We start from the raw sequence: 15041 nt of genomic DNA on the forward strand, positions 1-15041 counted from the left end.
AGGGAAAAGAAGTATTTAAAAAAATAAAACATTTAAAAAATAACCTGTGTTAAGTTAGCAGCATTATTAGAGTTGAAACCATCAGCAGCGCTCCGTGGGAGGTACAGATCCTCTTATGGACAGAGGAATCCCCCTGAGAAAGGAGAGCAGCGAGTCAAAACCGCCCGCAAAACTTCTGCAAAGCATTTCACCAAAAGCTCACCACCTTCTGATCAGCTGTACAAAAGAAAGGCCAATTCTGGTCACAAAAGACCTTTGGGTGTGAGATAATGCGTGGGAGTAGGAAGAGGAGTAGTTATAAAAATGTACAGAGCCCCATCTGCTGTTCCCTTCCACAGATAACAGCTCTCAGGCAGCTGCTAGAAAGGTTCTCCATATTTACTGGCCTTGAGAGCAAGAGAAAGGAAAGATTCAGCTTGAAAACATTTGTAACTTCACTTCAGAGAAGAGTTTTTCAGCGAGCGACACACATCGACAAGAGGTTTCAGCCAGGCTCTGTTTGGTCTGGCCTTCAGACAAGTTGGGAATTTCTGCAGTGGTTTCAGCCTAGGACAGATCAGTAGCGAGAAAGCACATTACAGCACACGTAGCCGAGGGCAGAACGAGCAGGAAAAGCAAAGCAGGCGGCCAAACGGGCAGTAACTCACTTCCCCCCTCAAAGAGGGGCATAGATATAGGAAAAAAAAAAAAAAAAAGGTATAAAAATTTCATCCCTTCTCTTACTCGAGATGCATAATGCTGCCACACTAACTGGATCTGCAAGATCTCGGAAAATGTTAACCACCACATTAGGGTGATTTTCATTTTGCATTTTCCAGATCTGCACCTGCAGGGCTCTTGGGCTGATTCACTAAAAGCGCTTTTCAGTTTGCTTTTAAGCTGCTTCATCTCTTTCCACAAGTTTGCTGCAGGGAGGTAGCCAACTCTATTCAAGAACTGCACTATATGACCCTGAGAAGCGGCACCAGCTTGCAGTTACTTGCCATGGTGGAATCAAACTGAAGACCAAAGGAATAGTCAGTCTCTCACAGGCTTCATTTGGGAACTCATATTCTCCCACAAAAAAAAAAAAAAAACAAACCACAAAACAACAAACCAACCAACAAACCACCCAACCAAAAAGAAAAAAAAAAAAGAAAATTAAATTCATGGCCATCTTTCCACCTAACCTGAAATGCAGATGCTACTTCTACTTAAATTATTCTTTTCCAAGGGTTGTTATTTCAGAGGAGAGAGTAAAGAAAGGAAGTGATTTTTTTTTTTTTTTAAAGACACACTAAGGAGGCAGTGGAAGGCAAGAGTGAAACTTCCCAGTCACCAAATCTGGGCAGTGCAGGTCTGTCTACTCCGCAGAATCCTCCCTATCTGCTCCCAGCGGAGTGCAGCAAGGAATAATTTACAGTTCTCAAGTCATTTATATATTTATATAGAAATATATACAGAAACATATATAAAATATAAATCCTGTGGAATGGGAGGCAACCAGAGAAGCTAACCTACGACAACTACACACTGACAGGTGCTGTCCAGCTGCAGCCATCTTAGGTGGATTTTGTCTCTTCCTTCACCCTGTGGAGCAAGCAGGGAAGGATTTGGTTTAAACAAGCAATTCATGCCCAAGCTTTAATAACAAGCCTGAGTTGCCACCTTCAAAATGCCGCTTTTATGTCCCATCCTCACCTAGAACTTGGAACGTGTTACTGAATGAAGGCACGGTGTTTGTAAGCCCTTTTCGCTGCAGGGTCTCACAGCACTTTATCAGGTGTGCAAACTTCTCCCCCTTAAGAGCCAGTGACAAATCCACCCCAGCTCCCACAACTCTCCTCCAACCCCTCAACTCGGGCAACATCCCACCGGGGGCATGGGTAGGTGCACAAGGAAATATGGGCACAGCCATGTAATCGCCATGCCAGGAGACAGGGCTCACCCTTTGGGTTCTGCTTTCTCCTCTTTTGCTTTTTCCTCTTCTTTCTCATCTAGGGGAAAAAAAAAAAAAAGACAAAAAAAGACAAACGGTAACGCAGTAGGAAAGTACATGCCAGGCAAAGTTCCACAGAGCTGGGAGGGCTTCTAGTCCCAGGTCTAATGCTTACCTTTCTTCTCCTCTTCCTCCTTTTCCTCTTCTGTTTTCACACGCTTAGCTTTCTTGAAGTTGGCAACGTTTTTGCGCCCTCCTTCCCCTTCGTCTTCAGAGTCAGAGAATTCCTCATCACAGGATATTCTCTTATCAGAATTGCGGACTGAGCACGAAGAGGACAAGAGGTTGTTTTCAGCAGATTTAGAAGTCAGGAGACACCAAGCACTAACTTCTCCAGGTACATCTACACGCTGGAATGAACTAACGAGCCTACCTAAGTCAGAATTAGGCCACGATAAAAACACTTTATCTTTCTACCTGCCGTATCTTTTCAACTCACCACTCCTAGCCGCTCATGCCTGAGATCCAAGATCACATGTACAACTTGGATTAGGTACGGTGTGATGTCTAGACTTGACAGCGTAAGCAGGTTAACCAACCTCACACTGAGAAAATCTGTCTGCCAGATCTAAAGGCCATCAGCCAATCTGGATATAAACTAGCATTTTCACCGTGGAAGACAGTCTCCCAGAAAGTATTCTGTCATAGCACCTACATCACAGGAACTGTTTAAATTCTCACATTAAAGCTTAGGTTCTCCCATTATGGAAATCATCTGGCAAAAGTGCCAGTTCTCCAAAGGAAAAGACATCTATCAGCCCTGCAGTGCTTAGCGTCATTGCTTTATCTTACAAAAATCAATCAGAAAGGTGGGAACAGATTCAAACTGAAGGACTCCAGATATATCTAAATCATATATCCTCCTCTCTTTATTAGGGTAACTCAGTTTAGAGCCTGCACGCTTCTCCAGCTAGCTGATCCTGTTCAGCTCTGGCACCCACAGGCTCTGAACACCACGCTTCCCAGCCAGGCAAGGCAACTAGGCCAGAGACAAGCACATACTTGAAATGCGTTTCTCAGGATCTTCTTCCTCTTCGTCTCCACTGTCTTCCTGAACAGCATCTTCAGGAATCGGCTGCATCTGGACGCCAGGGGCATGAGGCAGCATGCGTAGATTTTCAAAGAGACGTTGCCTAGAGCCAGCCAGGACAGGAACACCTCCGTCAGCAAGATGCCACCCACGGCTGTGAAGCCCCCAGTAGAAGGTGTCGGTCTCGCAAAGACGAACAAACACTTACTTGATCTTCTCGAGATACTCATTGGTATTCTGGTTAGTCATGTTCGAGGGACTGATGTGGAGCTTGAAGTCTGGTCCAAAGTACTCAAAATAGTCATTATACGGAAGTTCTGCAGGCAAGTTAAAAAGAAACAAACACCAAATTACCACTGGACCAGTAATGAGACACCACAAACACGTCGTACTTCAGTGCTGCATAAAAGCACAACTGCGTTGAGCTAGGTGTGGGAGCTGAAGCTCTCACAGCCCAAATTCAGATCAAAACAACTTAGCAACGGTGCAGTCAAAGCTTACTTGGCAGTTCAACACTATCAGTGCACACAGAAGTTTTCAGTAAAAGGTCCTCTCGTTTCAGTAAGTCGCCTTTTGCTGGAGGGGAGAGCTACAGGACTAGAATGCAAACAAGAACAGCTACTGCAAATCAGGGAATCCAGAAGCTCTTCCACAGTAATAAGCAAGAGCTCATGAAACATTTTAGGGTTGCTACCTCTCCCACAGCAACATCACTTCCCTGAGCTCTGTTTCTCAAGTCTCACTGTCCCTTAGTCTTGCTTCAAAGGCTCCAGGAGAGAATTACCATTGGGAATTTCAGTGTCCAAAGCCACAGCAGTCTCATAGGTCCAGCATCTAGCCACATTGCGGATCGTATAGCCACCTCCTCCCAGCATCAGCATAGGCAAATTAAAACTTTTTACAAACTCCACACACTTGGCATGACCTGCAGCAAAAGCAGTAGGGGGGGGAAAAGGTCATAGCCCCGTGGTATGAGAAGAACAAACTCTGCAACGACAGAGTTATGCCAGTTCGACACGGACCCTTACCTTTGATGGTCAGATTAAAACAACCCAGCCTGTCCCCTGACAGAGAATCCGACCCACACTGCAAGACAACTGCGCTAGGCTGGAACGTCTCCATCACTTTAGATATCACCTAAACAAGAAACCCGTTGTTACACTCTCTCCACAGGACAGTGTCACAGCAACACAGTAACGTCCATGTCAGCAAGTGACACGAAGACATCCCTAGTGTTCCCACAGCTGCTGGCTCCCCTGTATTGGTGACACAGGCTCTTTACAAAGAGATGCTTACTGATGACAGGCTGCAATTGTTAGGGAGGAATACAGCCCCCGAAGAATTTTATCACAGAAGAGTGAATCAATCTCCCCAAAGAACGGCTCCACGAGCCACACAATGACAGAGTCTGATCCACAAAGAGTCACTCAGCAAAGATGTCTTCACTTACTGGCTTGAATATTGCTTCGTAGGACTCGTCATCAATTCCATCCCGGAGGGGATAGTTGACAGCGTAGTACTTGCCTTTGCCTGCACCAATATCCTATTAGAGTGAAAGATAGGAGAGACCACAAGTCACCAGAGAACGAACTGCAGCACATAAATTGGGCTCCAAATTAGGAAGGGAAGGCTGGAATCCCATCAGGGTAATCTGAACGGAAGCCTACGCTCTCACAGACAAACTGGCAGAAGGCAGCAAGAGTCAGTCGACTCCAACAGCAGCTTATCCGACATCAGTGGGGGCATTTGGCCCTCGATGTTCAGAGGAGAAAAATCTACTACACATTGCTCTGAGCACACAGGCTCTGATTTCACTCTTACACAGCAATAAAACTGGCAGCCAAAAGCCTAGTTCCAAACCTGTACACTGCCCCAAAATACCAGTTTGGGCTGACCGTGCAGTCTAGTAACTGAAGGAATCTATTTTTACTTTAAAATAATACATATATTTTTACATTTCCATTATCTCTCTCATACCCAAGTGTTTTATTAGAAGTAAATATTTCTTTTATGGTGCAGAGTGGCTGCACCAGGAAAGAATGCTGCAGCTGCACTCAAGTTTACATCACCAGCACCAAACTCTGGGCAGGACTGAGAAAATACAACTGACAAGTGGAAGAGAAGAGAATGTAGATCAGAAAAACATAATTCCACTAAAACAGCACATTAAAAAGGTAAAGAACCTTTCACCCCTCAGAAAGGCATTCAGGCAATGTCAGAAGTCACAAAGCGAACCACACCTGTATCCAACCTGAAAGAGTGCCACAGTTAACACCACGGCTCATCAACCTGCAGAACTGACTCACAGGAGAAAATGCCAACGAGATAAACCAACGCACAGCGTCATACTCCCTCATAAACCTTCACCCAGAAGCCTGTGTGACCAAGCTAAGTTTTGTAGCTACAGATGACCAACATGCCATCTTCAGAGTCACTTTTCTGAGCATAACGCCACCAGAAGGCAGCTAAGAGACCGATATCAAAGCCTTGGGTTTGTTACTACACAGGCCGTGACTGCAGGAACAAAGCACCTGCTCCAAGAGCCCAGCCAACTGCCTCATCTATACCCCTTTGCCCTCAGAAAAAGGATGCCACTTGGAGAGCAGGAAAACCCAGGACAGAGGTGATTTTAGTTAAATTGGTGTGACGGCAGACAGACCGAAGAGACCAAATTTCAGGGTAGTTTTCTGCTAAGCTTTCATTCTCACCCGTAGGTCCCCTGTTCCTGGGAAGTATTCTCCATACTTATGAAAGGACACGGTCATGACACGATCTGTGGTATAAAAGGCTTCCTCCACACCATCTCCATGGTGAATATCAATGTCAATATACAGCACTCTCTGGTGATACCTAGGAGCAGAAAGGAGTCAAAATACTGCATTTCTTCAGAGCAGAAAGTGCCTTCCCCAGCAGAGCAAACGGGAGGAGAGCAGGGAACTTGGTGCTAATGCCCAGGCTGCAGAGCTCCCAGGCTGCTCACTCCTGCAGCCTACAAGCAAAAAAGCTGCAGAGAACAGACACGTGCTTTGGTCAGCAGTGGAACAGAACCACTGAGGAAAATAAAAGTGGCTTTTGCTGCTGAAGGCAGATTCAACTCAGTTTATTCAGATTCAGCCAACAGACTGCATTTTTATGTCCAAGCCTCCAATTGAGGTTTGCCTTGAGCCAAAAGCTGACACACATTACAGCTGTGCCCCCTTTTCCAGTGTGGGTGGTTAGAGAAGAGGCCTAAGAGCAACCGCACAACGCTCCAAGCCTTCTGCCTCTCGTATAGTGTCCCCGTTAGACACCCCAGCGGGGAGAGGGTACCACATCCCCAAAGCTCATTAAGTGCTCCTGGGAAAACCCAGCTAAATAAAAGCAACAAAAAGAGAAACTGGGAAGAAAGTGCTAAGGGCTCAGAGGAAACGCAGCAGAACGGACAAACAAAAGGGGCAGATATTACTGCCCGTACTTTAGGAGCTCCAAGATAGCCAAGACAATATCGTTGACATAACAGAAGCCAGAAGCCTCTGACTTCTTGGCGTGGTGAAGGCCTCCTGCCCAATTCACAGCAATATCCGTCTGTTGCTTGTTCAGCTTCACAGCACTGGCTGTTGGGAGAAGAATTACACAACGTCAGCAGGAGAGCAAAGGCCCCAAGACAGAGACTGAGGGGTAAAGCTCTGGTCCCTTACAATCACATCACTGCTTATGTCTGCATTTGGGTACTTTGCAAAGCACCAGCCCAAGGGTTCAACACTGGATGTCTCAACGAACTAACAAAAGGCAAGGGAAGAGAAACGCAGGCGCTGTTTTGCCTGCACACACTTTACGCTGCTTCCCACTTTTGCCTCAGAGCATGAAATCTGCACAAACAAGTCCACAGCATTCTAGCTGGGGTCACAGCTGAAGACAGTCTAGATTTCTCAGTGCCCCGAACAAAAGATTTTAATGAAAGGTTTTATCTAACACATATTTAGGTCATTCGCTGAATATGCATCCAGGCAAAGGAAGTTCTCTATCCCCAGCCCCTTCATAAACTTTCTGCAGATTTTGCAGGTCTCTCAGGATCAAAACAAATGACATATTCTGTGGAATCTACAGCCGTGGGACAAGAGAGCTACTTCAAAAAACGCTGCAGTCAGTACTTGTACGTACTGCTGCTACGTTACAGGAAATAAAAGACGTCTAGATGTCATTGTGGGAGTAGCAGCCACAAAGCTTTAACGCCTGTGCACAGTAAAACAGTTTCACAACACCAATCTTTCTACAACAAAGTATTTGAAAACAGTGAAAGCGTTTTAAATGTTTCAGCTTTCCTGGAACCTGAAATTCTATTTTGCCTCCAGTCCAGAGACAGTGGCTTTCTGTTAAAAACAACAGATAAAGTAACCCTTTTCTTTCCTTTTCAGGTTATGCCTGCCCAGAGCGAGGTTTTGACAACTTTTTTTTCCGTAAAGCTCACGTTGATTTTTTTGTTAAACCCCTGCTGCTGCTGCGGTTTTAATTCTATTGCTGGCGATGTTGTTATACCACTTACAGAGTCTTTCATATATTCAGTGAAGTAACCCAGACTAGTGAAGATAAACTTAACAAATGTAGAGGGATCTGTCAATCTAAAAGGCTTGAACTCCCAATATGGGAAGAAATCTGGATCTAATTATTAAGGAAATCAGAAATAGGTTCACAGGGCTTCCCCACCACCACCTACAACAATTTATTTCCTAGACAGAACTACATCACATACATCTGCTTAAGAGAAAAAGAAATCAGCATACGACTTGTGAGCTTACCAACTGAGCCTCCAGCAGAGAGCTGACAGAACTCAAACAACCCATCAAACACCGGGCAGTCTTCCCCGACATTAACTTGAAAAGAACAGAAAAGAGTTAGTCAGACAAAACTACAAATAAATGGCAAAGCTTCTACCACTGCTGACTTTAAAAGATAACCAGATAGGCGATCGAAAGTTTTAAACAACAAAATGCCACGCACAAAGAGTAAAACGTTAACGTCATCGACCTGAGGATTGCCTGATGAGGGCAAAGAGGTTGTTGCTGCAGGGAAGATGCTCCTGACTCGAAAGGAAAAGAGGAAAGCAGGTCCCAGGAGCTCCGGCGAGAGCGACACGCCACCTGCCGGGGCGTGCTCCCAGGGATCCCGAAACCAGGCAATCGGTCGGAAAACGAGGGGCCGGGAGGAGCTGGTACCAGGCAGAGCTCTGCGACACCCGCCCGCCGCCGGCGCTCGCTGAGGCGGCACATTCCCAGTATTCTCATTCCCAGTATTCTGCTCTGCTCCGGCAGCACGTGCTGGTCACCACAGGCTGTGCAAAACAGGGGACAGCAGCCCTCGCTAGCCCACGCTGCAGCCCTGCTGCCCGGGCACGGTGCCTTTTGCGGGGGGGGAAAGGGCTGTTTGACTACAGAGCTGACACTGAGCTCCACCACACAACCTCACAGCAAGCAGGAAAGGATTTTGCTCCTGTTTCCTGATGAACTGCTGATGAGGAGTTGAGGAAGCAAACTGCCAGCGCTGCAGGAGAAAGGGGGGAGCTGGTAGATGTGTAGACGGTAGCGTGTGCTGGACGAGACGTTCACATCCGTTATCTGTTGTGCTACACTTTGTACATTCCTTTTACTTCACGTTGGGACGGTCAGATTTTAAGTTCTCAGCAGTACTGTAGTTTTGGCCTGGATAAATTTCTACTGCAGATAGCTCCGTGATTAAAAATAAAAAACTGACAGTAATAACAGAGCTGTATTGACTCTAAAATTTGCAAGATTTTACAAAGAAACCAACCTGTGTTTTTGTAAAAACATCTGTAGAACGTTTACTTCTGCGCTTAAGGTGATAGGCACAAACAGTTCTTGCAGACACTCGTCAGTGCACAGTCTCCACAAAGACTGTGTGATAAGGGAGTCTGAATGGTCCCAGTTTGGGACAGGGATCTCTGAAAAGGACAATACCCATCAGGGGACCCAGAAGGAAGCAATTGTTCCCGCTTTCCAATTGTTTCAGCAGGGCAGAGTCTGAATAATTAACTCCAAGAGGTGGTTGGAAGCTTTCACTGTTAAATCAGGAGAACTTCAAGTCATTAATTTCTGCACACTTCCCGTTACAACAAATTAAACTTCTTGCCCTTTAGGTTACGGAGTAAGTCCTCCCAAGTCCTCAGGCAGGCAACACAGCATTGGCAGAACAAAATTAGAGACTGTTCATTACCTTCACTGCCTTCAGAGCTTTGTGGGCAGCACTGACAGTATTTGAGGGCATCTCTCTGCTATACCTGGCAAAGGAAGGGGAGCTGCTGTGTAATCAGAAGCCAATTGGGCTTTTTCCCACCAGGAGATTCAAAGCAGACAGGACTGCTAAGGAGGGATATTACTAACAGGGGTCAATCACTTGACCACAGGCATAAAGCTGAAAAGCACAGATGCTCCTTCTTCCTTGCAGTGGGTGGGTGACGAGCTTCGTACTTGGGAGACCACAATCAGAGAGAGCCCAGCGTTAAGGGGGGAACCATCCTTGGGGAATCAAGGAGTATCCTTCCCTCGAAAGGAAAGCTGAGGCTCCAGGCAGGCTGCAGAGACCTGCCACTGTACTTGGGAGCGGTGACCTTGTCTCCTGTATCCCTAATCTCTGTTCTGAGCCTCCTGGGCTACTTCTCTAGCTACACAGAGGCCCCTGTTTTGCAGATCTCGTTGAAGAAAAGCTCTGTCCTCCGTGTGTTTAAGATTAATTTTTATATTTTGCCTCCTTCAGGTAAAAATAGTTCTGTGAAACGTTGACTACCAGAGAAAGCAGAGTGGGTGTTTATGGGCTGTATCTGTTTCAGGGGTAAACAGTTCAGTTTGTGTAAATATGTACTATGGTACATGTCATTTGGTACATTAAGACATATCATTTACTGTAGGAAGTCTTTCAATGTGTATTACTCATGAACCGTATTACGCATTCCTCTTATGCGCTTTGTGCCTTAATATCCGTCCCCTTCAGCTCACACCAGACTGCCAAGTGCCTCTGCTCCAGACTCAAGACCCTTATTTCTTCTAAATTGGAGAATACACTTCACATAAATAAACCCCATGGGCTAACAACTTTCTTCTGCTCTCGAGGATTGTTGTGTGCAAGACCAAAACACTGTTTAAATGAACCTTGAGCCTTCCCCGCTGTTTGTCTACGCTTGCTAGAAATCTAGTTTGCTGCAGTCACTGACAAAGAACATCAGTTTGTAGTTGCAGAGAGACCAAAAAATGTTTTCTGTAACATTAAAGTCACCATTTAAGACCCCTTCCATGGACTGGAGAGGTTAGAACAAGAGACTAGCTCACAAAATAAACCATTTTAACACAAGGTATTATTGTGCATCTCAAGCCTCCCCCACTTCCAAACTGCTGTCGCCCTGGAAATCCTTCAGAGTTACTGCAGATTTTGGACACAATCGATGAGTTGGGGGCTTTTTTGTTTGTTTGTTTTAAATTACACAACCCCTTCCCACCTCAATACCTTTGGTTAAAGATAAGCAACAACAGAAAATACAAGCAACTCATAAATGGAGTAATTCAGTCATCTCTGTGCCAGGAAGGCAAGTCAGAAGTTTCCATCAAAACACAAGACCAGTAAAAGCCAGGTCTAAGGGGTTTCCTCAGCTCTTTTGGCATATTGGCTTGAGAGAGGAACCCATTTTGAAAATTCTTGATATACCAGAAAAAACAAAAAGCCGGGAGAAAGACAGTTTGCCATGGTTCTTCCTACTCTTTTTATCACAAACTTCTAAAGCTGGCCTAGGGTTCCCAGAACCACAGATTTTAGCACTGTCAGGAAAACTAAAGCCCTACACACAGAGCTTACATCTTTGCATCTGCTTGCTGTACTCCGACATGTTATCTGGGCGAATAGATCTCAGAAATTTTATGTAGTCATCACTGTGGTACTTGGTCATTTCTTCTGCGTTTGCCTTGTGAGGGCGCTGCAAGGACAAAAAAAAAAAAAAAAAAAAAAAAAAAAAAAAAAAAAATTCCCATTTCCAATCTCAGATTGACTCCCAGGAACAGCAAAACATTTAAAACAGCAGCATTAAACAAGAGAAACTTATTTTCAAAGGCAAAAATGCCACTACTGGAGACTGGACATATCTAGACAAAGGAAATATTTAAGTCACAGCAAGAAAAGCCTTTTTCCAGTCTCCAAAGCTTATCTGAAGCAAAGATCATCTCACTACAAGCAATGAGAATAAAACAGAAATACATCAGCACAACTGTTTGGGGTGTTTTTTTTCCCCTTTTCCTCTTTGGCTTGTCAACAGAGAACTTACAAGTCTGAAGCATCAAAACTAAAACCTGACACATAAACTAAGATCTTCCATATATATTTCTTTTCATGACCAGTCCTACACTTACATATATCTCCATCTTTCTGTAGAGGCCATAGTTCAGCAGTAGGTTGTGGGTCATACGGATCCTGTGGGGTTTCATTGGATGTCCTTGGCCATAATAGTAGTTCCCAACATCACCTGCGAGCAGAAAGGATTTTGTTATAGCAGGGAAAACTATTAATTCCTTCAAACAGAATCACATTTTACTTGTTCTTCAGCAGTACATCTGTTCACAGGGGACAGCGTCTCCCATCTTGCTTGCACAGGTATTTCTCTGGCTTCAGAAAAGTTTATCCTAGACTCAAATAAAACAGACATTTGGAAATTAGGGTATGGCCAGGCAAGGAATTTTTTAATGCCAGTTCTGGGGAAGGCAATCCAGGTAGAGTCTGAACAACTAACATCACAGTGCACAACTTAAGAGGAGGGAGCTCCAGCTTCCCTGGGCAGGAGGAGCTTTGGACACCACGTCTGTGAGTCCTCACTCAGCAAATGACAGGTCTCCAATGTCCTCCCCAGGAGGTTCAGGTCTGCTACAATATCTCACGTTCACAGCGCTCGCAGGTCTCACTGAGAAATGCAACCACACTCTGAGCAGAAACCCACACGCCAAGAGGCATGCAAGTTTAATCCCGGCTCAGACAATGACTCATCAGACAGAGCACGTAGCCTCTTTGCCTCAGTTTCTTACTGTTTTCCTAACAGAAATGAGATACGAAGCAGCTAATTCTGTCAATAACCAGCTGTTGTTTGACAGCTTCTCAATCATTTTCACCCTTTATTCTTGCTTGAGGTCCTTCAGAGGAATCTCAGTCCCTACCAACCACACAGCCAGGCAGATGCACCTAACGAGTTATCCCATGGGCACCAGCATTAACCAAGTTACCTTCCTGCAAATACATCCCATGGGTCATCTCCTCATGTGCATCTTCCTCTACCTCACAAAAGCTAAGCATCTCCCACGGTAGGGACCACTAACTGGGTCCTTTTCTCCTCCTCTCCCAGGGTACTTATTTTCATTAAATGTATAGAAATTTAACTTTTGGATGTCTGCCTCCTAACTGATTTGGCTGCGAGAGGCACAGACTCCAAAATTAAGTTGCCAGAAGCAGGAAACGCGCTGCCAGCCACAGGCAGCAGCAATATCACACAAGCCCCATTTTCTTGGGAAACCAGACTAAGTTGTTCATGTAGTTGTACAACTCCTGATCAGTTTAGGAAGAAGGAGACCTAATCCGGTCTGGCTGGTGACTCAGTTGGGAGTATTAATATTTCATCACCAATCTTAACATTCAGGAGAAACTGCTACTTCCTCACAGCACACAGCTGTAGTTTTTCCTCCTGCAGACGTGGCCCTATTTTCAGTCAAAGTAGATGCAAACGTTGCAAATCCCACGCCCAAATAATTCTGCTGCTGGAGTCTACCTGTCCATGGCACTACAGTGAAATAGGGTGTTCTTTGAACAAAGGTATTTTAATGGGGCAACTAGCCCTACAGTAAAAACGGGTTAAATCAAGCTTTGGGGAACTCGAGAAGAGATGCTCAAGACCCTATCTAGAAAACACAAGGACAAAACTCCATGAAGCTTTGAAAAATCATCTTCGTCACCTCAGGCTGTCAGTGAAACGCCCTGGGCAAACCCTGACTTCCAGAGCCTGTTCATGTTCACTCTGCTAGACTCATTCCACCATGAGTCTCACAGAGCAGCAGACGAGCTTATCTGCTCGTGGATGTCAGTGCAGATTAAGTGTGTGAACTTAACAGATACCTCTTCCTATCTGCTAGGGTTAAGCAAGACCCTACACAGGGAGCTAACAAAGGAGAAGGTACTGTTCAAGTTCAAACCCTTGTACACCCTCTCAGCACCCCTCAGGATTTCCACGAAGGACCTTTATGATACTCGATTACCTCTTCCCCCAACCTCTGCATCCCACCTCAACCCTTCCCTGCAGCTCAGGTTCCTTCTCCAGCACAGGACACCCTCCCACCATCTGAAATGTGTGGCTCAAGGAAGAGACCCAAACGCCATCCAAAACAGCACCCAGGGACACCCCTTCAGGGAATTACCGCGCTAGATTGCGCTGCTCCAACCTCCCCGCATGGAAAATAAAAGACCCTGACAAACTGGCCTCCCACAACTGCAGATTATGCCTTGCCCAACAATAAAAAGCACACTTTCACCCTAGGACACGCTGTGGATGTTTGCCAGCTGCTTGTAAAAGAGCAGTGGAAAAAAGGCACTGAAACCTCACCACGGAGTAAATTAGCGAGGGCAGCTATAGACAAGAGTATAACACTAAGTTCATGGAGTTAGCACGCAATAAAGACCACAAGGACAGCATCGCTGCTCGGTATTTTCAATCAGAATGACTGATGGTTATTTCACATTTAAGACATCATCGCGTGCCTTTAAAGTTTATAGCTTGTTCACAAACTGACAAGCCTCTTTGTGAACATGTAATATTCCGAGAACAGCGATAAATTTGGACATAAAGACCTTTTATTTTTTCCCCAACATCCAGGTTGTGCGCTCACGTATGGCATTCTAGCACTTCCCTCGGGCACTTTTTAAGTTTCAACCAGGCATTTTAGGGCCCAGGGTTCCAACATCCCTTTGTTTTTTTGATATGATGGGTGTTGCACAGAAATCAGTTGTGTGGTGAAGTTGTGTGCAGACTCCTCCTCACCCTGCCCTCCCAAAGACACCGGCTGAGTCAGAGACCCTGCAGGACTGTCATTACAGGTTGCAAACCTACCACTTCGGTTTACTGTTCTAGAGAAATAAAAGCCCTCACTACATTCCTGACAACATACAGCAGGTTAAAAGAGCCCACTTTACTGCTTGAACACCAAGCACATCCACTTACTGGGAAAAAGTAGCAAGAAAAAAAAGTTTTTTATTTGATTTCACAGACAAAAAAACACGATGAAATAGAGAATTGCACAACACCTTTCACACAGAGTGATCACAGACTCTTAAAAATGAGCTCGCCCATCACCAAGGCACCAAGTCGCCCCTCCAACGGGGAGGAGGTTGTGAAGACGCAGAGGTGACACGACTGTGATTTCTCCCACAGGCTACGGGGTAGAAGTGGGGAAGACGCAGAAGATGCCCCACTTGGGATTGGGCCAGCTCTACCACCCCGTTACTTCCCTACCCCGATGGGATGATTATACAGCCCCAAAGCAGCACTTCCCCAGCCTAGTAACAGAAAAAGAAAAGCCAGTCTACAATTCAGCCAAGGTCGGAGCCAGAACTAAACAATGTTCCTAGACACAGGAACTCCCTGCAAATGACCACACAGTCGTAATGCCTTTGAGTTTGTCCCTTTCTTGACAGCAACACCGCTGGCCCAGACGGGAGCTTCAGGAGTGGCTCTTCCTCTTAACATGGCTCAAGGAGGCTTCACCTCCCCACAACCCCTCCTGTCCCCCAGCACCGCCCCAAGTGCTCCTCATCCTCCCAGAAACCTTCCTCAGCATCTCAGCATGGCTCCCAAGGTCTCTCTCAGCCTCATGCCCCTCTCCCCATCCCGGACCCTTCACAGCCTTTCCCTACCTCTAAAGTCCCTGCAACTCCAAACCTGTTCCACCCCCCCATCTCCCCCCAATACCACTCCCCTATCTTTACCCCCACTCTTCCCTTTCTCCCCTCCAGTGCTCCCCAATATCC

General features: G+C 45.8%; 2 protein-coding genes across 3 annotated transcripts in view; both read right to left on the reverse strand.

Moving 5' to 3' along the window:
• Positions 1 to 6: 6 nt before the first annotated feature.
• Positions 7 to 11534, reverse strand: HDAC1 (histone deacetylase 1). Of its 2 annotated transcripts, XM_026863334.1 has the most exons (14): positions 11393 to 11534; positions 10845 to 10962; positions 7784 to 7858; positions 6463 to 6601; positions 5717 to 5858; positions 4459 to 4551; positions 4037 to 4145; positions 3793 to 3933; positions 3217 to 3325; positions 2981 to 3111; positions 2094 to 2240; positions 1928 to 1976; positions 1497 to 1569; positions 7 to 133 (listed from the first exon to the last, which is right to left on the reverse strand). In XM_026863334.1, the coding sequence occupies exons 1-13, from the start codon at positions 11465 to 11467 to the stop codon at positions 1542 to 1544; spliced, it is 1356 nt and encodes a 451-aa protein (XP_026719135.1). In that variant the 5' UTR covers positions 11468 to 11534; the 3' UTR covers positions 7 to 133; positions 1497 to 1541. The 2 variants fall into 2 exon arrangements, with proteins under 2 accessions (XP_026719135.1, XP_026719134.1); XM_026863333.1 differs by lacking the exon at positions 7 to 133 and having other exon boundaries at positions 1406 to 1569.
• Positions 11535 to 12853: 1319 nt separating this feature from the next.
• The window catches only part of LCK (LCK proto-oncogene, Src family tyrosine kinase), an 8561-nt gene continuing 6373 nt past the window's right edge, over positions 12854 to 15041 (reverse strand). The window contains exon 9 of the mRNA XM_026863215.1: positions 12854 to 12859. Coding sequence (XP_026719016.1) covers positions 12854 to 12859 — 6 coding nt within the window. The remainder of the gene's footprint in view (positions 12860 to 15041) is intronic.

The sequence above is a fragment of the Athene cunicularia genome (genome assembly GCF_003259725.1).
Source record: "Athene cunicularia isolate RWA chromosome 23 unlocalized genomic scaffold, athCun1 chr23_part1, whole genome shotgun sequence".
NCBI lineage: Eukaryota > Metazoa > Chordata > Aves > Strigiformes > Strigidae > Athene > Athene cunicularia.

What these genes read in the sequence shown, in the direction of transcription:
- HDAC1 (XM_026863334.1), bottom strand. Translation starts at nt 11,467, where the DNA reads ATGAAACCCCACAGGATCCGTATGACCCACAACCTACTGCTGAACTAT. An exon ending in CAGGAACAGGGGACCTACGG is followed by an intron (nt 4,552 to 5,716) that starts GTGAGAATGAAA and finishes TCACTCTAATAG; the next exon opens with GATATTGGTGCAGGCAAAGG. An exon ending in TTTTAATCTGACCATCAAAG is followed by an intron (nt 3,934 to 4,036) that starts GTAAGGGTCCGT and finishes CTTTTGCTGCAG; the next exon opens with GTCATGCCAAGTGTGTGGAG.